The following is a 22,099-nucleotide window of genomic DNA, read 5'->3' as shown; positions in this document are numbered from 1 at the left end:
CTCCTTCCTCCTATAGCTTGTGGTCCTTGGTACTCCACATGTCAGGGATTAACAACAACAACAACAACAAAAGGTTAACCGGGTGGTGGTGGCACATGCTTTAATCCCAGCACTTGGGAGGCAGAGGCTTCCAGGCAAACCTGGTCTACAGAGAGAATTCTAGGACAGCCAGGGCTTCACAGACTGGCGGTCCATACTGGACACCTTGTGCCTCATGACTTTGCCCTTGTTCTCTTGACACGCCATAACCTGCTCCACTAGGGTGGTTTTCATTCTTAGGGCCCAGCCCAGGCCATCTCTCCTCTGAGGTCAAGCTGAAGGTAGTGTCTAAGCAATAACATTTGTGAAGCCTGGCCTGTGAGTGTGAGGAGACCTGAGGAGGTCCAGGGCCTAGATCATCAGGGAACGCTTCCTGGTAGAAGAGGACCTCAAGGGATCAGGGAACATAGATACTGAGACAAAAATGTTGGGGGGCTGGAGAGACGGCTCAGCGGTTAAGAGCACTGACTGTTCTTCCAGAGGTCCTGAGTTCAAATCCCAGCAACCACATGGTGGCTCACAACCATCTGTAATGAGATCTGATGCCCTCTTCTGGTCTGTCTACACAGCTACAGTGTACTTATGTATAATAAATAAATAAATCTTTTAAAAAATGTCAAGAGAAGGAGGGGAAGGGGTTTGCTTTAGGTCATACTCTATGCTTGCCTTCTTCTGGCCTCAAATTCAGCTCCTGTCTAGCCACGTACAGTGGCTTCAGCATGCTAAGCTGGAAACAGCTTCAGTGCTATGCACTGAGCAGGATCATCCAAGGGCTGGGCCAGAGGACCATTCCTGTGGTCCAGGATGGGTTACAGGCTAGGTACTAGAGAAAGCTAGCCCAACCCTTAATGCAGTAGCAGCCATTTCTCCTGTCCCCTGCTCTTCCTGTAGCCGGCTCTGCCATGCACACCCTACGCTCAAGGCCATTGAGATGTTCCATTTCCGAGGCCCGTCTCAAGTGGGAGATCGTCTGGTGCTCAAGGCCATTGTGAATAACGCCTTCAAGCACAGGTAAGGGGTCGGGATGGGTGGGACTGGGCCGCCGAGGGTTGGGGGTTCTTCCTGATCTTAGAAATCACCTAATGCAGACCTCCCTTTCCCCAGCTGATGAGGCCTAATTACTGGGTTGTTTACATGGCCCAAGTTTAGCTAGTGTTCTCTCTTCTGGAATGTACTATGACTCCCACTGTTGTCCAATGGTGGGACTGGGGTCTTCTTTAAGTTGTCTGTAGGTGCTGTGCCTTCCAATGACTGGGAAGCGGCCCTGTGATTCTGTGCTGTCTCTCCCTGCTTGGCTGGACGACTGAGCTCTGGGGTTGCAGAGGTCACAGAGCCTCTTCTGTTTCTCAGATCCTTTCCTATCCATGTCCTAAAACAGGCATTCTACCATCTCACCTTGGAATGGGTTCTGAGGTCGATTCTCACCACAGCTGGCTTTAGCTAAGGGCTATTTCTGGGAACTTAGTGTGCTCATTTATGATGAAGGGCAATCTGGATGGAGCTGGGCAGCCTGTGTTCAAGTTTGGTGTCAGTTCTCACAGGCTGTGTATCTTTAAACAAGTTACTTAATGTCTCTGAGCATCCATTCTTTAACATATAAAATGCTCGCACAGACTCCCCCCGCCCCACAGCTGTGAGGATTGGCCGAGGTGTTACTAGAAGAAAGCCAGGGAGACTGTCCAGTGAGGGTCAGTGGCTGTATGGTGGAGCTTCTTGCTATGACTGTTGCTATTTGCAATTCCATCAGCCCACTTCCTGCCTCTCTCAGGACTCTCCCAGGCTTGGTTCTTCTCCAGCTTCTCTTCCTACCTCATTCTGAGACTTGGCAGTTGGTTCCCTCTTTCTCTAAGGCCTACCTCTTGCAGCTGTAGGACTTCCTGGCTTTGCCTACATTGGACAAATGCTCTACTATATCCTTGGCCCCTTTTCTAGCTTTTATCATGTTTTCTATTTTTAAAAATTGCATGTATGCCTGGTGGTGGTAGAGCACACCTTTGTTAACTTTGAAGGCAGAAGCAGGCAAATCTCTGAGTCTGAAACCGGCCTGATCTACAGAGAGACACTCCAAGGATAATCGGGAACACAGAGAAACCCTGTCCTAGAAAAAAATTGTGTAAACTGGGTATGGTGGCTCACAGCTTTAGTCCCATCACTCTGGAGGCAGAGGCAGCAGGATATCTGAGTTCAAGGCTAGAGTGGTCGAGTTCCAGGACAGCCAGAGCTATATAGTGAGACCCTGTCTCAAAAAACAAAACAGCAACAAAATGTATGTGTGTATATGTGGGTGTTCGTGTAGGTGTTCATGTATGTGTAAGTGGTCTGGGAGCTGGAGGATAACTTCTCGGGTACCATCCACCATATTGTGCAGCCGAGTTTTTTCTCATTGGCCTGGAGCTTGCCACGGTTAGGCCGGCTGCCAGCAGGCCCCATGGATGCTCCTGGATGCTCCTTTCTCCATGTCCCCAGGGCTGGGACTATAAGTGTGTGTTACCACTCTTGGCTTTTAGATGGTTCTGGGGATCGAACTTGGGTTCTTCTACTTGTACTTTACGAGTTAAGCAATCTCCTCAGTCTATTATTATTATTATTATTATTATTATTATTTTGAATTTTGAGATGGAATTTTACTCTGTTGCTCAGGTTGGCCTTCAACTCATGTCAATACCCCTGTCTCAGTATCCCTAGAGATTGCTAGCACATGTCAGTATGCCTGGCTTCCTTTGTAATTTCCCATGACTTAACTTTTAAAAAATTACGTTTATATTTATTTACTGTATATGTGGTGTGTGCGTTTGGGGATGGTGTGCCAGAGTGTACCCACCTACTTTTACTATAGGTCTCTGGGATCAAACTCCGGTTGTGCCTTTCCTTCTGAGCCATCTTGTCTACCTTCTGACTTCTGGGTGTCTTTGCTTTCTTGCTTTATTGACCTTCTGGGCTGTTAGCTGGAAGCCTGGCTGGGCAGGTTCATCTATCACCGTGTTGCACACACTAGGTGCTCTGTGAGATTACTGGAGGGGACAGATATGGTTCTGGCCATTTGAGTCCAGTTGTTGGAAGAACTGCTGGAGAGTGTGTGTACACTCGGTGTGCACCTGCCTGCCTATGTGTGTACTTGTCCATGAGTGTGTGAGTGTGTATGACGTGGAAGGGCATGGCTCGGGGAAGGTCTGTGGAACCTGACTCCTTCCTCTTTCATTTGGCCTTAGCATGGAGGTGGGTGTGTGTGTGGAGGCTTACCGCCAGGAGGCTGAGACCCAGCGCCGGCACATCAACAGCGCCTTCATGACCTTTGTGGTCCTGGACAAGGATGACCAGCCTCAGAAGCTGCCCTGGATTCGTCCCCAGCCTGGGGTGAGTGCCCTATCCCTAAGTTTCCTCACTGTGTGACAAGCCCATTCCCAGCTCTTCAATGAGGTACAACCAGGTCAGAATGTCCTGGTTTCACCCCAGGGATCCCCCTGTGAAGCTGGGTACCTGCTCCGCCTGCCAGAACTGGAACCTACCATGAAGGCTGGCTGATGTTGGATGTTCATGGACCTGAACAGCCTGTATGATTGCAGAGACCCCTGGCTTGACCACCATAGGCTGGTGGGACCTCACCCCTGCTGCATTCTTGGACTTGTATCTCTGAGGGTTTCAGTTCTTATCTGTGCAATTAGTGTGTCTGCAACTTCTGCCTTCTGAGTTTGGCTGTGGGGAGCCAACTGGCTGCATAGCCTTGGAGCCCTGGAGAAGCGGCGACAGTCAGCCTTATGGGGACAGGGCAAGGGCACGTGGATGACTGGGTTCTGTGTCTGTGGAGACACCCTCTTGGCTTGGGGGGCCAGTTGCTGTCTGTGGTTTTTTTTTAATAGTTTTTAAAAATGTTTTAAAGATCTATTTATTTTACTTATATGAGTTGTCTTCAGACACATCAGAAGAGGGCATTGGATCCCATTACAGATGGTTGTGAGCCACCATGTGGTTGCTGGGAATTGAACTCAGGACCTCTGGAAGAGCAGTCAGGGCTCTTAGCCACTGAGCCACCTCTCTAGCCCTGTCTTTGTGTTTTTGAGTAGGGGTGAGGCTGTAAAGGAATGGGAAAGAGGTGGGCTCCTAAGCTGGCCTTCTGAGTTCTGACCCTGGCCCAACCCCATATTCCCATGACCTTGGGGGAACCATTCAACCCCCTGAGCCTCAGTTTCCTCCTGTGTAAACTGGGACTCGCAGGTCCTAGGCTAAGACAACAGGCACGGCCTTAAGCAGAGCCCTTTCGAGGACCTCGTTCCTAGCAAGTGCCCAGTGAGTGTGGCCCTGGGCACTGCTGTGAGGGTCTTTCATCATGTCATTCTATGTTGGGGGAAACTGAGGCTCACAAGGGGCAGGGGCAGTGTACCTAAGGTCACCAAAGGTTCCATGAAGAACTAAGTTATAGCTTAGGGGCCCTAGAGCTTTCCCAGTAAGGAGTTATTTTGACACCTGCTGTCCTACCAAGGTCTAAGCTTCTCTAAGGGACTGCAAAGTTCTCCACCCCAGGGGACAGGGATGGCAGAGCTATGGGTCAGCTGGTCATCCCATCTGTACCACAACATGTCCCCGCTTCCATCCTAGGAGGGTGAACGGCGATACCGAGAGGCTAGTGCCAGGAAGAAGATCCGCCTGGACAGGCAAGCAGGGATGGGCAGTGGGAGGGACATGCTTCAGGGCTGGTCTCCACCTGCTGGCCTCGAGACAGTCTTTAGGAATCCTCCTGGGCTCAGTACTAGGCTATATTTTCTCATTCTCCTTTTTTCTTTTTTCATTTTTTTCCTCCTTTTTTCTTTTTAAGATTTATTTATTTTATATGAGCACACTTTAGACACCAGAAGAAGGCATTGGATTCCATTACAGATGGTTGTGAGCCTCCATGTGGTTGCTGGGAATTGAACTCAGGACCTCTGGAAGAGCAGCCAGTGCTCTTAACCACTGAGCCATCTCTTCCATTCCTCTCATTCTCTTTTTTAAATTTTATTTTATTTTGAGTCATGATCTCACACTGTAGCTGGGCTAGAATTCTCTAAGTAGTTCGGGATGGCCTTGAACTCTTAGGATTCCTCTGCCTCTGTCCTCTGGGCTGGCCCTTTGCATCTGCATAGTCTTGCTTCAGCATCTTACGGCTCTTCTAGACACCAGGACACTGAGGACACAAGGTAGGTCTCTCATCCTTAGGACACACAGGTGAATGAAATCTACTGTTGGTTCTGGCTTAGTCTGGGTGATTTTCGCCCATTTACTCTGAGTACTGTTGGTTTGGCCATGAAAGGGTCAAATCTCCACACTCAGGAGAATGAGAAGGTTGCCACAAGTTCAAGGCCTACCTGGGCTACTTAGAGATACCCTTCTCAATCAAAACAAATTAATTGAAACAAAACCTAGAAGGGTCTAGAGCCCAGACCCAGTGAATTGAGACATGTAAACTGGTATGTCTGAGTTGGCAGAAAAACACCTTGTAGATTGTAGCATGTCGTAGATGCGCCCAGGCTCGCCCATTGTTATTAATAAGAAACACCTACATTTCTGGAACATTTATCATATGCTAAGCACTGTGTTCCTTGCAAAGCCCCCTTGGAGGTAGAGAAGACATGGGTTCCATTCCAAAGAGAACACTGAGGTATGACATGAGTGACAGGGAGCCTGAGCCTGTCCCTTTTTCCTCACCAGTCCCCTGTGAACTTCCTATAGTGCTAGCTGAACTCCCGTGTTCTCAGCTGCTGTGTTCTGTGTGCTCAGTGCCCTGCCAGGCAGAGTCTCCAAGCCCACTGAGCTCGCACTGGCCTGGCAATGATGTCTGCCAAACATAGTGGACTCTGAGAGACCTAGGTTGTCCTCTTCCCTCTCAGGAAGTACCTTGTGTCCTGTAAGCAGGCAGAAGTGGCCCTGTCTGTCCCCTGGGATCCTAGCAACCAGGTAAGTCTCTTTGTTTCAAAGCCTACTGGACACCGGGCAGTGGTGGCACATGCCTTTGATCCCAGCGCTTGGGAGATGGAGGCAGGTGGATCTCTGAGTTCAAGGCCAGCCTGGTCTACAGAGTGAGTTCCAGGGCTGGGCTACACAGAAAAACCCTGTCTCGAAAAACCAAAAAAACAAGTGGGCCTCTTTTCTTCCTTTGGCCAGAAGATTTTTGGCTATGAAAATTTGCCGGTCCTGGACCATGGAGACCCCTCTGCCCTGCTCTGAGACTGCTGTTCACACACATTTCTGTGTGTCCCTTGTTTTTGCAAGAGGGTGTGGAGGGTGTGGCTGCTCAGGGCTGTGTGTCGGGCTTGAGGGAGCCAGGATCCCCTTCCCCAAAGCCCAGCTCCTTTCCTCATATCTACACAGCCCCCCTCCTCCAGGACCCCAGGACCCCGGGGGCAGGAGAAGGTAGCATTTGTGTACTCTTAGGTATACCTGAGCTATTACAACGTGTCCTCTCTGAAGACGCTCATGGCCAAGGACAACTGGGTGCTGTCCGAGGAGATCAGTGAGGTAAGCCTTTCTTCTCCTTACAAGCATCAGAGGCAGGGTCTCCAAAGCATCTCAGCAGGGCCGTGAAGCCACACAGTTTTAGAAACTGTCTCCAAGGCCCTGAGGAAAGCCCCCGATTCCTCCCGACTGCCACCTTCCCCAGCTGCTCTGCACGGCCCCTTCCTTCCCACTTTCTCCTTTGACTCCGTGCACATCAGGTCACTGCAGGGATGGGACAGGGAGCATTGCTCCTTTCTTGCCTGTCCCTTGGAGAGGTCACCTCCCCATTTGTCCCTTAGGGAGGAAGGAATCCAAGCTCTGCTGCCTCAGTTACTGCTTCTTCTCTTGTTTTTAAAATTATTTTTATGTGCATAGTGTTTTACCTGCATGCATGTCTGCACTCCACAGGTATGTCTAGTGCCCAGGGAAGCCAGAAGAAGGTGTCAGATATCCTAGATTGGACTTACAGATAGCTATAAGCTGCCATGTGGGTGCCGGGTATTGAACCTCCGTCTCCTGGAAGAGAAGCCAGCGCTCTTAACCTCTGAGCCATCTCTCCAGCTCTGATTGCTGCTTCTTACAGCCGTGCTTTCTTTCTGTCTGTCTGTACTGAGCTCAGTGAGAGGTTCATTTTCACGGGGTTGTGACCAAGTCTCAGAGACATCCAACCACTTCTTCAGTCAGACAGCAAGTCAGTGGCAGCCTTGACTTCCAGCAGACAGACTCCAGCAGCAGCATTGTCTGGGGCTGTGGTGAGGCCGCCCTCTGTGCTCTGCAGGTCCGCCTGTACATCCTGGAAGAAGAGTTCCTGTCCTTTCATTTGGAGATGGTGGTAAATGTGGACGCCGCTCAGGTCTTTCAGCTGCTGTCAGACCTGCGCCGAAGACCAGAGTGGGACAAGCATTACCGGTGAGGGGCCAGTGCTGGGAGAAAGGTGGGGTGTTTGCCTGCTGATGCTAAGCATCTCCCACGATGCGTTGCTCCCATTGGCCTTCAGCAGGGGTGGGCTTGGCTTTGGTATATTTCTATGTTAGGTGGCAAAGTCATGGGTATGTCGAAGCCCTAGGGACTAAGCCTGGAACAGGACACGAAGGCCTGAGTTTAAGTCTTGTGTCTGTTCTAAATAGTTTGACATTGGTCAGGCTGTTTCTGACCTGGGCCTCTGTTTGCTCCTCTTAAAAAATTATTACATGGCCGGGCAGTGGTGGTGCATGCCTTTAATCCCAACACTTGGGAGGCAGATGCAGGTGGATTTCTGAGTTCGAGGCGAGCCTGGTCTACAGAGTGAGTTCCAGCACAGCCAGGGCTACACAGAGAAACCCTGTCTTGAAAAACCAAAAAAAAAAAAAAAAAAAATTACTACATGAGTATGGTTATTTTGCCTGCTTGTGCACCACACATGTGTCTGGTGCTCATGGGGGCCAGAAGAAAGCATAAGATTCTTTGATAGTAGAGTTGAAGATGGTTTTGAGCTACCATGTGGATGCTGGGAATTGAACCCAGGGCCTCTGGAAAACAAACAGCCTTTGTTCTTAACCTGTAAGCTATCTCTTCAGCCCTTCCAACTCTTAAGAAGGGTGAGCAGGTCATGAAAGAGGAGTCAGTGTTCTTAACCACTGAGCCATCTGCCCAGAACCTACTCTGTAAAGTGTGTGTGTGTGTGTGTCTGTGTGTGTGTATGTGTGTGTGTGTGTAGGTTAGAGGTCAACTTGTGGGTCCCAGGGATTGAACTCAGCAGGCATGGTGGCAAAGTGCTTTACCCATTGAGCCAGTTCATGGGGTTGGGAAAGTTAATGTTTAAAGTGGTGTTGGTTCAACATCCTTGAAGTCATCTTCTGTTCTGCTCTGCTCCTGCTGCGGCTCAATTGGAGCCTACATCACAAGTGTTTCCTAGGAGGCTAGATAGACTTGGGAACTCAGTGAGCTGCACATCACCAGCTGATTTTCCTTTTTTCTGCATCTGTCCTCGGCAGAGTGCTCATAGCCATTCATACCCGAGCTTCTTGCCTAAGCTTTCTCTGCAGCCACGACTGTGCTGTGTTTGGGGAGATGGCTTGGCGGATAAAACACTTGCACACAAACATGAGAACTTGAATTTGAACTCCCAGAAGCCATATAAAGCTGGGCATGTAGCTCACGTTTGCAGTCCTAGTGATCCTTTTGTGAGATGGGAGAAAGGAGACTCTAGAACCGCTAGGGCACAGTTAGTCTGGCACCCACATGGGCAAATAGCAATGACATAACTGAGGTTGTTACCCACAATGCACCATTATGTGTGTCTTAGTCAGGGTTTCTATTCCTGCACAACATCATGACCAAGAAGCAAGTTGGGGAGGAAAGGGTTTATTTGGCTTACTTCCATATGGCTGTTCATCACCAAAGGAAGTCACGACTGGAACTCAAGCAGGTCAGGAAGCAGGAGCTGATACAGGGGCCATGGAGGGATGTTCTTTACTGGCTTGTTCTCCTGGCTTGCTCAGCCTGCTCTCTTATAGAACCCAAGACCTCCAGCCCAGGGATGGCACCACCCACAAGCGGCAATTGAGAAAATGCCCCACAGCTGGATCTCATGGAGGCACTTCCCCAACTGAAGCTCCCTTCTGTGATAACTCCAGCCTGTGTCAAGTTGACACACAAAACTAGCCAGTACAATGTGAACACCTTCCCTCAAATGCTCATACTTGCATACACACACACACACACACACACACACACACACACACACACACACAGACAGACAATCACACAGAGAGAGCAAGAGATCAAGTGGCAAGCAAAGGGAAAAGGGGAGAATGAACTATGTTGCTCTAAAATGCTGTGCACGGGTAACCCGGACCTACTAGCAGGGTATTCTAGATGAGAGGTGATTGGTGGTGGCTGGGCAGAGGAGCCTGGGAAGGTGGGCTGCTGTGGACCAAATCATAACTTCCCTGAGGGTGTGACATAGGCTAGAGATCCCAGCACACTCCCCTAGGCTTGCACAGCCAGCCTCTGCGCAGCAGAGACGTGTATGTGGTAGAAGGTAAGGCCATGTCCTCGTGTGACTGCCCTTTTGTCTATGGGTACCCATGTTAGCTGATGGCTGTATACCTGAACAAATGTGTGAGTGTGCCTGGGCTTGTGTTGTCTGTGTTACCCATCAGGCTGAACACCCCAGCCCTGATTCCTTACGAACTCTGTAGCCCAGAGTGGGTTAACCCCAAGCTTCAGCTCCTCTATTTAGTGAAGGGCTGCTGTGGAGTGATGCTGAGTGAGATCCCAGGTTTATAGCACCTGACACGCACTGGGAACTCACTAGACAGTATGTCAACTACCAAATTCTTCAGACAGATCTGTGAGTTCAGTGCTGTCTTCGTATGCTCACATGTGAGCATATGCTTGTATGTAGCTTTTGTGTTCTAAGTTTCTTTTCCCACTGCTATAAAATATCCTGACAAAAGCAACTTAAGGGAGAATGGGTTTACCCTGGCTCCCAGTTCCAGGTACAGCCCACTGTGTGTGGGGGAGTCAAGGCAGCAGAAGCTTGAAGCACTTGTAGCACTGCATCCATAATAACATACTGAGGAGGGTGAATGTATGCTGGTGCCTATTTTCCATGCCAGGTAATGGTGCTGCGCACAGTTCAGATGGGTCTTCCTGTGTCAATTAATAGCCAAGATAATCTCACAGGCATACTCAGAGGCTCATTTCCCAGATGATTCTACATTCTGTCGACAGTTAATAGTTTGCATACTTGTATTGGCTTGAGTATATGCCAGTGTGCTTTTGTGTTTGCATGTGTATGTATACCTATGAATGCCTCTGTATATGCTTATATGTACCTGTGTATCTGCTCTGGTGTACTATGTGTGTGTGTGTGTATACAGACAAGCACTTGCATGCATTTGTGCATGCACATATCCTGGAGGGTCTCCCAACAGGAGCGTGGAGCTGGTGCAGCAGGTGGATGAAGATGACGCCATCTACCACGTCATCAGTCCCACCCTGAGTGGCAACACCAAGCCCCAGGACTTTGTGATCTTGGCCTCTAGGAGGAAGCCTTGTGACAATGGGTGAGTGCCTGCTTTCTGAGGGGTGCAGTAGAGGTGGGGAACCCTCATCTCCCTCAACTGGGAAGAGCAGCGACATGGAGGCCAGAGCTTTGCTGCCCACTGGTGGTTGGACTCAGAACCCACCAGCTGTCTCTAGGCACCATTGGGAGTTCATTTTGACAGCAAGGGCATATGCTGCCCCTGAAAGCAAGGGTGTCTGTGGCCTTTGTGGCCACAGACCAGGGTACCTTTCCCATGGGTATCCCTTGGCCTCTGCCCTCTGGAAGCTTGTGGCTGTTACCTGAGACATAGGTCCAGCCAGAATTTCTTTTTCCGGAGACAAGTACCAGAAGAATGAAAACCCCAAGGTACACACAGGTCCATGGGGACACGTAGGACCTGACCCTGATGCTACTAACACAGATGTCCCCTTTCTACAGCTGACCCCGAGAAAGGCATCCTCCTGTGGGTGATCTGATTCCTTCTGACTCTAACTCTCCCCCAGGGATCCCTATGTCATTGCCCTGAGGTCCGTCACACTGCCCACGCACCACGAGACACCGGAATATCAACGTGGGGAGACTCTCTGTTCAGGCTTTTGTCTGTGGCGTGAGGGGGAACAAATGACTAAGGTAAGGCCTGGTGTTCCCTCTACCTTTCCACCTATGGGTGAGCTGAACTCCATACTGTTAGGCTGGGACTCTTCCAGACCCAACGCCCCTCCCCCCCCCATGACCTCTCAGCTTGAGCATCAGAGGCTGAAAGGGACTTGTCATTGAGATTTAGTCAGTGTAGTCAGAGAGCAGCTGCTGCTGGGGATTGAGAAAAGCTCTGGACACAGACTACAGAAAGCTCAGCTCTGATCTGAAATTCTGCCATTGTTTATTTATCGTGTCTCCCTTCTTGTCTGGGCTTTATGTAGCTCTGAGGACCTATAAAGCTTAGCAGGGTAGTCAGTGTTAATTGAAAAGGTAGAGAGGAGCTGGGAGCAGAAATGCTGCAGCTCCCCCAGCATGCAGTTTCCCTGCAGCATTAGATTGGCTTTGAGCCTTGCCTGGGTGCTGACTCGGTTGCTAAGGACCTATGCAAAGGACATAGTCCGAGGCTTAGGTCTACCATGTTTTTGTGACACCCTGCACCCCAGCACTTTGATATAAAGTGGATTCAGGTGTAGGCTTTGGAGAGTCAATCCCTGTCCCTTGGGGCCACCTGGCCATCAGGGAGGTGTACAGTGGCCTTATGGTGTGCTATGATAGGGCAGTCAGAGTTGAAGTATCCTGGGTATCTGGGGACCTACCGAAGGAGGTCAGGTCTACCAACTTGGGTTTTCTAACTGATCAAGAGGTGAGGTTGTACCTATTGCTTCCCCAGAAGGCAAGCAAGGCTGACTCTTCACCTCCCCATTATGCCTCCTTGAACTTGGCTTCCTGTCCTGCAGGTTTCTTACTACAACCAGGCCACCCCCGGCTTTCTCAACTATGTGACCACCAACGTGGCTGGCTTGTCTTCGGGATTCTACAACACTTTCAAGGCTTGTGAGAGTTTCCTGTTAGACAACCGGAATGACCTAGCCCCCAGCCTCCAGACCCTCTAGACACCACGCCATGCTGCCCCAGGTCTCACAGTGCATGGAGCAAAGCAGAGACATTTATTCACCTCGGAGCAAAGCAGAGACATTTATTCACCTCGACTCCCCAGGGAAGCCTTCCACATTAGATGGTCCAGTCCTACTGGATGGTCGGTTCCTGCTCACATCTGCCTGCAAGTCTTTCCAGTACTCCTGGGGTATCCTGTAATAGACTCGGGTCCTGTCCACGGCTCTGGCCACCCACAATCCAGCCCACACATCCGCATAGCTGTTCCCAGCAGTGCTGTGGTACACTGTAACAGTGGCTCTAGGGGACGATGCCAGTAACCTGGCCACAGTTTTGGCTGGACTCTGGCCCAGTGGCCCAGCCTGCAGCTGGAAGGACACAGGTTGCCGGAGTCCCTGACACAGCTCCAGCATATCTGTGACCATCTGCTCCTGATAGCCACTGCCCAGCATCTCTTCAGGCCAGCCCGGTGCCACAGTCACATGGGGGAAAACTTCAGCCACAGCTGTGAGCAGCTCTCTGCCAGCTACGTGGCCAGGGACCACAAAACTACCATGTGAGACTGTGGCCCCCACCCACACAGGCCAGGGCAGATGGCCGAGGGTGGAGAGGCGCGCTAATGTGGCCAGGGACGGCCGGAGAGCTGTGGGTTCCACTATGTTCACATGGATGCCCCAGCGCCTGGGGTGAACAGCCAGGTATAGCAGACACGACTCCAGTGTCAGAACAGGACCATCTGAGGCACGCAGGATGGGCACAGGGGTCCCAGCCTCAGGTTCCAGTAGGCCAACGTCCAGCAGGATCATGCCTTCTCTGTCTGGAAGAGGTAACAGTTTGGAGATCCTGTCATCACGGGACGTCAGTGTCTCTTGTTAAAGGGGACAGGCATGAGGACATGTGACTGGTGACTCTCAGGCAGGCCTGACAAGTTGCTGGCCTCTGCTGGCCTCCACCTTCTTGGCCTTCCTAGTAGTGACTCAGAGCTGGGTCACCACCCACTCCTCTAGTCACAGTGTGGCAGAGGACTCAGGGCTGTTGGTCTAAGACCAAGAGTTCCTGCTCTTGACATTATTCCTCCCACTCTGTATCCAGTGTGTGGCTTATCATGTTGCCATGGTAACAGAGAATCAAGTTACCCCCACCCAAGCAAATGACAGACCCATGGGTTAGGGTAGCCGGGAGCTTTAGAGCTGCAGGCAGACTCACCAGGGACAGTAATGGCTGCTCTTCTCCCTGTGCCATTCACTTTCAGAACCAGCCACTCTACCTCCAGACCATCACCCTTGGGCTGCTGGAGAAGAGGGATCAGGCTGCCACCTGTGTAGTAGATTCGCTTCCGGGTGGTGTTCACTGTGGGACCCAAAATTGCCAAAGTGAAGGGACCACTCTCCACAAATCACCTTGCGTACGCACTGGCTCTCCCCCATCCTAAGCCCTGTGGCTGTCAGTTCCCCTTTGGGTAGATTCGAAGTCATTGTCTCATGGCCTGACATTCAACAGAATTTACTGGGCCAGAAACCAAACAGAGCTAGAGATGATGGGCCAAAGCTTGTCTCTGCCCCTTCCTAGACATGGCTCCCTCAATAGGAGTGGAATCTGATGTGACCCCTTGGGATGATTTGATGTGGGTGCCCCTAGACGCAAGGTCAAGAGAACAGGGGTTTGTGTAGTGGCATCTGCCTCATGAACTAGTGGGCACACAAGAGGGCTGTGCTCTGAGACACTAGTGCCATCCAAGATGAATGGCGCTATGGAAGCCAGGACACGTACGTGTGTGTGTGTGTGTGTGTGTGTGTGTGTGTGTGTGTGTGTGTGAGAGAGAGAGAGAGAGAGAGAGAGAGAGAGAGAGGGAGAGAGAGAGAGAGAGAGAGGGAGACTTGGCTAGGTTGTGATCAGATTGCACTCCTATAAAATTCTTGTGGCTTTGGACCTCCGTTTCCCTATCAACCAGACTCCTGCTCTGTGGATCGGCAAGGCTTGGATAACATAATGTCCCAGAGGCAGAACACAAATTCTCAGAATAGTTCCATCTGACCACCCTTTCTCTGCTTCCATGACCACCCAAGGCTGCTCCGAGCAGAAACACAGCCCACACCTCCCCTCCCAGGTCTCCTTCTTACAGGCCAGCTGCTTAAACTGCGACAAGACAGGCTCAAAGAGGTCATAGTAGATTTGGTGAGTGGCACTGTTGTCCCGGATGAAGAGGAGATCTTCTACTGACACAGGGTCTGAGGCACCCTGCCACAGTGTCAGGCTGTACCTGGAACCAGAGAGCTGACTCAGGGCCCGCGTGGGCCCCTAAAGACTCTTGGCTCTACTTGTGTGCTCAGAACTGAATGCCAGCTGAGCCCAGGAGTAGAACATCTGTTCTCTAGCGTCCCACCAGAGGATGATGGGGAGCAGGGGTTCAGAGGGCAGGAGGATGTGCACCCCTGGGATGTGTTTCTGAGTTACCCACTAATGGAAGCAGTGACCAGTCTGTCACCAGAGGAGTACAAGCTGGAGGCAGAGCATAGGAGGTTGTTAGGTCAGTGGGGCTGGGACAAGATGATCTTTAGGACCTCTCTTGCCATGTTCATCTTGGGTCAGAGCCCAGATAGGTTTGGGACCAATAGAGGGGGTTTCACCTCTCAGATTGGCTCAGAAGCCAGCTGAAGTGGGGCCAAGCAGCCCGGGTCATGACAGCCCGCACTGGGAAGGTGACCTTCTGTGGCAGCGCTCCGACCAGCTCCTGCATTTTTTCCACCATGGCTTGGGTGTATGTGCTGTTTGGCAACTGAGGCACATAAAGAGTGGTAAAGCCTGGAGAAATGGTGGCCTTTGGATACTTCTCCTGGACAAGGGCCAGAAACCTGCAGAGAACAGAGAGATCCATCTTTCCAGGCTGCTCCAGTCCCTTCTTGTAGGCTCTTGCCACAGGGAGAGGGAACAGCCAGGCCTATTGAGTCTGTGCTTGGAGATTGGCATCAGAGCCCCAAAAAACAGTGGTTTGCTCATCTTCCTGCTGATATCACCACCCCGTGCAGTCAGGGAGGTCTGGGCTCAGGTCTCCACTCTGCATCTGGTCACTTCAGCCTCTGATTTGCAAAGATTGTCTGCCAGGGCAGAGCCTTTTTAACGTCCCCAGATCGACAGAGAGAGGGACTTGGGTGAGACTTGTAAGGTGTGCAAACCTGCATGCTTACAGCTGGCTTCGAGTCTCCAAAGTTTCAGATTCCTAATTTTTTTTTCCATGAGAAGAGCATGGTACCACGTCTGTAATCTCAGCACTTGGGGAGGGGTGGGAGGCAGGAGGACTTCCTGCATCCCCAGCTACATAGCAAGTGCAGGGCTAGCCTAGGCTACATGAAACTATCTCAAAGCAATATATTGAAAAGAATTATTTCAATTTTTTTCTGATGCAAAATTTCAATAGGAAATGTTACCTACTGCCCAGCCCCTGATACATAAATCAGCACCCTGAGGAGAGAATCTTTGTTTGTCTTGGGCCCTAGCCTACATTTTCCAAATAGATCTCATTTTGAGACTTATAGTAAATATTGGCTGGGCAGATGGAGGTGTCTGCAGACTACAACACTTGAGGAGGGAAGGCCTGTGGGAATCTTTGCTCTGCCATTTTGTAGACTTAGACAGGCCATTTAACCTTTCAAAGATAGTTTCTGTACTTACAAGATGAATATGGCTAGTTGCTACCTCATTCTCTTAAGAGTTCAGCTATGTTCTACAAATAAAATGCTTGAATCCGTGCCTGGGGTACAGTAACCACTCAACAGCATGTTTCTGTCATTGTGAATTTTCACATCTGAAAACTGGGGAGAAAAAAATATATCCTCGCCTGTCAGGGGCTGGGTCTTTTGGAGAGCTGGGGAGGCCCTGTCATTGCTTTATAACTTTCTAGCAGGCCAAGTCCTGTGCGTGTCACTGGGGAGACAGAGAGGATGTAGTCACAATGGAGCAAGGGTGACTAACACGTAAGTCAGCAGAAATGGTCCAGCTGAGTCAGGCATGAGGGGTCCCGTCTTCAGGAACCTGCGGTGCTAGGGACACTTCTGGAAGGGCAGGGTCTGGGGAAAGACTCAGTAGAGCAAAGGACAGAAACTCAGAATGCTGCTAAACACTCTGTAGCAGAGATGGAGACAGGAGGGTCAGGAGTTCAAGTCCAGCAGGAACCAAATGCAGGGCTACGTGAGTACTTGTCTCATCCTGTCTACCACAAAAGAGGTAAACAAATCAAGGAAAAAACCACCACCACCACCAACCAACCACAACAAAACCAAGAGAGAGAGAGGGGGGGGGCCATAACTGTAAACCTGGTACCAGGAGACAAAAGCAAGAGGAGCCTCATAAGTATGAGGCCAGCTTGATTTTTATACTGGGTTCCAGGCTACATAAACCATATCTTAATGACACATGGGGCTGGAGAGAGGGCCCAGGGGTTAAGAGCACTCACTACTCTTCCAAGGACCCAGGTTCAATTCTCAGCCTCCACATGGCAGTTCACAGCTCTCTGTTACTTCACTTTCAGGGATCCAACACCCTCACACAGACATACATACAGGAGAAACCACTAATGCCCATGAAATAAGTCATTAAACACACACTCAGGCATCCGAGAGAGGAGGGAACAGCACATGCCAACACAGAGGTGGCTGGCGAGAAGGCTCATCAGGTAAAGGTGCTTGCCACAGAGACTGAAAACCTGAGTTCAAGCCCCAGGACCCACGTGCTGACAAGAGAAAACCAAGTCCTTAATCTCTGACTTCTACACTATCGCGGCCGCACACAGGCATAAATACACACAAAACAAAACGAACTGGCTCAGAGTTGCAGTCTCATGGTGTGACTGGCAAATGTAACAATGGTCCCCCAAGGTCCCTTTTCATGCTCAGTGCTGACAGAAGAGGGCTGGACTCAGCTGGGGAGAGGGTGAGCACTCACTGGGTAGCATTGATCTCAATCGAGATGGGCACGTTGGGGCCCCTCAGGATGTCAGCATTGATCCACACAGGTCTCCGAATCCTGCCAGCCTCAGTCAGTTGCCGAAGGAGGTCCAGGGAGGGGCCTACAGCCTTGAGACTCTTGAAGTCCAGTTTGATGCCTGCAGGAAAGGGACAAGGACTGGGGAACTGGACGTCGACTCGCTGGGTAGAAAGAGCGGGGAACGGTGGGTGGACAGCTTTGAGAGCCAATGCTGAGAAGAAGGGCTCCCCTCTTCATCCCGGGGGTGGGTAGAAGCAAAAGCCAGCTGAAGGCTTGGGTTGGTGCAGGGAGACTCAGACATAGAGAAAGAAGGGCTTCAGTTTCTTTCAGTTTCACAAGGCACACTCTGAACCACAACAGACTGTAGGCCTCCAGGAAGGGATGTCTGAGAGGTTGACTAGATAGAAGGGACCCAGTGCGAATGAATGCCTATCTTAACTGTGGAGACTTCTAAGTTAGAGATCCTGAAACCAAGCTAGGCCAAGGGGAGCCATGGAGGGTTAAACAGGAGTCATAGATGCATGTGGCAGTTAGATGAGGCTGCTCATGTGAGAAATGATGTAGCTGTGACCAGAGTTACAGCAGGGAGGGGCAGCTGCTTAGGCAGATGAGGAGGATGAGGGAGCATGTGGTTTAGGGCAAGGCCTAGAACCAGACTGCAAAGGGGAGTTGGAGGGAGCAGGGTTTGGCTCTGAACACAGTACACCCAGCTCTATCGACCCACAAGGGACACTTTGAGCCTATTGCCTCTTTGCAGTCTATTCGCAATTTCATATCCCAGCTTCACCTTTGGGTTCTGGAGAGAACACGTGGGTTACAGTTCCTCTTGTCCACTTCACTTAGCTCCCCCTGAGTAATAAACTCTGGGAAGTGGGCAGCTCAGGGTGGTCTCTGGCTTCACCTCACCCCAGGGAAATCCCTACGTAAGGGCAGAGGTCTGGGGAGCCAGTGGGGCTGGGAGAGGGATGGCTTACCCTTCTGGGATGAGGCCAGGACAGCTTCCAGCCACTCCTGCAGGGTGTTGTCACTGTAGATGGCTGGAGGGTGGGCCATAATGGGCACCTCGGTCTCATTGGCTGTGTTGAACCCTTCTACAGTGACATCGGCTTCTAAGACCATGACGTCACCTATTCAGAGGAAGCAGAACTCAATCAATGCTCTAAAAAATATTTTTCATTTTATCTATTTATTGTGTGTCCTCTCGCACACTGTGGCTTATGGGTAACAGGCAGAAGATAACTTGCGAGTCAGATCTTCATCAACTGTGCAGGTCCTGTGGCTCACACTCAAAATCACCAGGCTTGGTGACACACTTGCCTTTACCTGATAAGCCATACAGAGGCCTCTCAACCAGTACCCTTTTTACATGAATCTCTGGCTGGTCTGACATTCTTATTTAGCTCAGACTGGCCTCAAATTCAGAGATCTCCTCTGACTTTTGAGTGGGAGGTGCTAGGCCTGACCTGCCTTAGTTTACTGACTCTGTTTTATTCCTGTGAATAGATTTGAGTCAGGCCATTACTGAAAGCCACTACTGCCAACTTACTGTCCAGAATGGTGGTTTTGGCTGGTGCTCCTCGCCTACATTCGATTGGCTGTGTCCTCACTAGCAACTAAGGCATTATTTTTATCTGCTAACTTCACACAGTTATTTCAGGCGAACCCTTGGGTGTTTAGTTGAAATGGAGCTCAGACCTTTGGCACCAACTTCAATGTGTACAATCAACATGCAACTGTGAAATTGTAGGTTTTGCTCTCAAGTTTGGAGTGGAGCCGAGACTCTCATCCCTCAGGTGCTCCCCAGTTAGGTCAGTCCTCCATCCTGGGGCCTTGGCTGAAACCATCTCTTTGTAAGAGGACACAGCTTTCCTGAGTCCTTCCTCCATGGGAGTGGAGCTGGCTAACACCTGGAGCACTTTAGAGATGAAGGTGGGCAAAGAAAAGACAGCACTGTGTGCTGATTTACACCCATGTCCAAGCGTTAGAGATGGCAAGGCAGATCCCACCATAAGTTTGAAGCCCAACTGGGGTATAATAGTAAGTTCAAGTTCTGCCTGGGCCAAATACTGAGACCTTGTCTAAAAAATAAACACAACAAACTCAAGACCAGCAGCCCAGGCCCAGGGAAGTGAGACAGAATCATCTAGAATGTGAGAATTTTTAAAATGCATTTTATGTACTTAAGTGAATTCCTACATGTATGTGCATGAACCACCTATGCACCCGGCGCTGGTAGAAGATGGAAGACACAGAGAGCATCCGATCCCCTGGAACTGGAATGATAGATAGTTTCGAGCTGCCATGTGGGTGCAGGGGAGCTGAACCCAGGCCCTCTGCAAAAGCAGCAAATGCGTTTGTAAGCACCGAGCCTTTTCTCCATCTCTCGTGCCTGAGAATTTTATCAGGGTTCTTTAAAATTCATGGGCTGGATTTCTAGGAGGGAGAATTGCTGGCACGGCTTTTGTTTGTTTCTTGGGACAGTCTTACTCTATTGCTCTGGGTAGCCTGGAACATATAATGTAGTAGCCCAGGCTGACCTCACACCTCCTGAGTGCCGAGAGGCAAGCACCACCACTGCCCTGTCGAGAGATATTTTTAAAGGTGTTTTTAATCTACTTTTGTGTGTATGAGTGTTTTGCCTGCATGTATCTATGTGTGTCATGTGTGTGCCTAGTGCCCCCAGAGGCCAGAAGTCTCTGGATCCCCTGGAACTGGAGTAACATACAAGTATGAGTCATCTTGTGAGTGTTGGGAACCAAACCTGGGTCTCCTCCACAAGAGCAGCAAGCGCTCTTTAACCTGAGACATCTCTCCAGCTTTTATAAACGTCTTTCTTAACTTTTGCCTACCCAGGCACACAGTGGGTAGAGACCATGGGTTTGGGGCACAGAGAATCTAGGCTTGAGAAGCGTATCTTGAAGATACTGGTGTGGCTCAAACTAGGTGTGGTAGTACACACCAGTAATCCTGGCACTTAGAACCTGGGGGCAGGGCGCTTAGAGTTCAGTGCTAAGCTGGGTGTGGTGGTGCATGCCTTTGATCCCAGTACTCAGAAGGGCAGATATATGTGAGTTCAAGGCCAGCCTGGTCTATACAGTGAGTTCCAGGACAGCCAGGGCTACACAGAAAAACCTGTCTCAAAAACAAACAAACAAACATAAAAAGGGGGCTGGCAAGATGGCTCAGCGGGTAAGAACACTAACTGCTTTTCCGAAGGTCCTGAGTTCAAATCCCAGTAACCACATGGTGGCTCACAACCACCCATGAGATCTGATGCCCTTTTCTGGTGTGTCTGAAGGACAGCTACAGTGAATTATGCCAGAGCGAGTGAGCAAGGGCCGGAGCGTTCTGAGGGGCTGGCAGAGGTCCTGAGTCTAATTCCCAGCAGCCACATACATGATGGCTCATGGCTATCTGTACAGCTACAATGTACTCATATACATAAAATAAATAAATCTTTAAAAAAAAAGAGTTCAATGAATGGGGATTGCTGGGGACGTAACTCACTGGTGGAGTGCTTACATTAAGGCCTTGGAATTAATTGCCAGAAATAGGATCATTTCAAGCGAGGCATGGTTTATGCCTGTCATCCTAGCAGGGACCCTGACATTGCTTCATAAATGAGATGAAGATGATAGAAATTGTGCTCACATGCCGGGCAGTAGTGGCGCACGCTTTTAATCCCAGCACTTGGGAGGCAGAGACAGGTGGATTTCTGAGTTCAAGGCCAGCCTGGTCTACACAGCCAGGACTACACAGAGAAACCCTGTCTCAACCCCCCCCCCCCCCCCAAAAAAAAAAAGAAAAAAAAGAAAAAGAAACTGTTCACAACCTGACTGGCTTCCCTGAGGTGGCTTCCCTGTCATGTCTTCCTGGAAGCTCTTTTCCTTTAGTACTGAACACTGTGGACTTTCCAGAGGCTGGACCTGGGGGCTGACCAAGGAAGGGGAGCTTGGATCCTCAGGATGGTGCCCTCCAGAGGGCAGGAAGCATGCATCTGCCAAGCGCTCCATTCACCCACCATTGAGCTACATGAGCATGGTGGTTGAGTATGCAAACTCTAAATCTGCACACTTGAAAGCTGTGTGACACAAACCAGATTACCTGACCTCTCTGTGCTCCTTTCCTCATCTGTGAGAATTAAATAGTAACGGATCCCAAGTTAGGCATTCACTAAGTGTTAATTATTATTTACACTTACCTAGGGTAACCCAGGGCCATCTGGTGTACTTCTGCTGTCTCAACACAATTACTAATAATGACCTTGTTTATACAATCAAGCATGTCCCAGTTTGGATGACAAATGACTTACCACCAGCCCAGGAGGGGAAGCCATTTGCCTGGAGTCAATGCTGGCATAACACCCATCCCCCCTCTCTTTTAGCCCAGGTTAGTCTGGAACTTGCTACATACCCCGGGGTGACCCTGAAGTCCTCATCATCCTTCCCTGACCTCCCCAGTGCTGGGGTTACAGGTGTGCCCCACCGTGCCTGGCCAGAATCATGGCAAGTAAATGCCAAGGTAAAATGGGAACTTTGTGCGCTGCCTCCGGGTCTGCACTCTGGCCCCCCTCTCTCTCTGGACATCCAGTGTAGTCCACCCTAACTTGGCCAGCTCCTTCAGAGGCCTTGCCTTCCCCAGGACCTGGCAAAAAGGAAATTGGGCCTCTCTGCTAAGGGTGAGTATTCGTGTTCCTTGATGCAGTAGTACACACCCTGGGTGGGATCCTGAGGACTCCTCCTTGTGCCAGTGTGCTCTGGGTGAAGCTAGGTGGTAGGTTCTCCTGGCATCCCCTGAGGCCTTATGACCTGGCTCTCTCGGCAGGGTAAAGGGCTTTATGTTCTCCAGTTATGGTGTGTGCGTGCGCGTGAGTGTGTTGGGTGAAAGCTCACCCTTCTCCAGTGACAAATTCTCAGCATGCAGAGAAAAAGGGAAAAAAGGTCTTTAGCATGCATCTGCAGCCTTTTTTTTTTTTTTTTTTTTTTT

At 50.3% G+C, this 22,099-nt stretch overlaps 2 protein-coding genes across 3 annotated transcripts in view; one reads left to right on the top strand and one right to left on the bottom strand.

The window, feature by feature from the left end:
• Acot11 (acyl-CoA thioesterase 11) overlaps positions 1-15,903 on the top strand; it is a 59,434-nt gene extending 43,531 nt beyond the window's left edge. Inside the window, exons 8-16 of one of the 2 annotated variants that reach the window (XM_031378052.1) lie at positions 931-1,050; positions 3,249-3,393; positions 4,633-4,688; positions 5,901-5,967; positions 6,445-6,528; positions 7,286-7,416; positions 10,428-10,559; positions 11,044-11,170; positions 11,977-15,903. In XM_031378052.1, the coding sequence (XP_031233912.1) occupies positions 931-1,050; positions 3,249-3,393; positions 4,633-4,688; positions 5,901-5,967; positions 6,445-6,528; positions 7,286-7,416; positions 10,428-10,559; positions 11,044-11,170; positions 11,977-12,132 (1,018 nt within the window). In that variant the 3' untranslated portion in view covers positions 12,133-15,903. Of the gene's footprint in view, positions 1-930; positions 1,051-3,248; positions 3,394-4,632; positions 4,689-5,900; positions 5,968-6,444; positions 6,529-7,285; positions 7,417-10,427; positions 10,560-10,978; positions 11,171-11,976 lie in introns of those variants that run through there. The other variant, XM_031378053.1, reaches the window with a different exon arrangement.
• The window catches only part of Fam151a (family with sequence similarity 151 member A), a 14,381-nt gene continuing 4,471 nt past the window's right edge, over positions 12,190-22,099 (bottom strand). Inside the window, exons 3-8 of the mRNA XM_031378051.1 lie at positions 18,088-18,240; positions 17,072-17,231; positions 14,761-14,985; positions 14,254-14,393; positions 13,340-13,483; positions 12,190-12,950 (exon numbers count right to left, since the gene is read on the bottom strand). Of these exons, the coding sequence (XP_031233911.1) occupies positions 12,220-12,950; positions 13,340-13,483; positions 14,254-14,393; positions 14,761-14,985; positions 17,072-17,231; positions 18,088-18,240 (1,553 nt within the window). The 3' untranslated portion in view covers positions 12,190-12,219. The remainder of the gene's footprint in view (positions 12,951-13,339; positions 13,484-14,253; positions 14,394-14,760; positions 14,986-17,071; positions 17,232-18,087; positions 18,241-22,099) is intronic.

This window comes from Mastomys coucha, unplaced genomic scaffold, assembly GCF_008632895.1.
Source record: "Mastomys coucha isolate ucsf_1 unplaced genomic scaffold, UCSF_Mcou_1 pScaffold18, whole genome shotgun sequence".
Lineage (NCBI taxonomy): Eukaryota > Metazoa > Chordata > Mammalia > Rodentia > Muridae > Mastomys > Mastomys coucha.
This window is presented reverse-complemented; position numbering and strand designations above follow the sequence as displayed.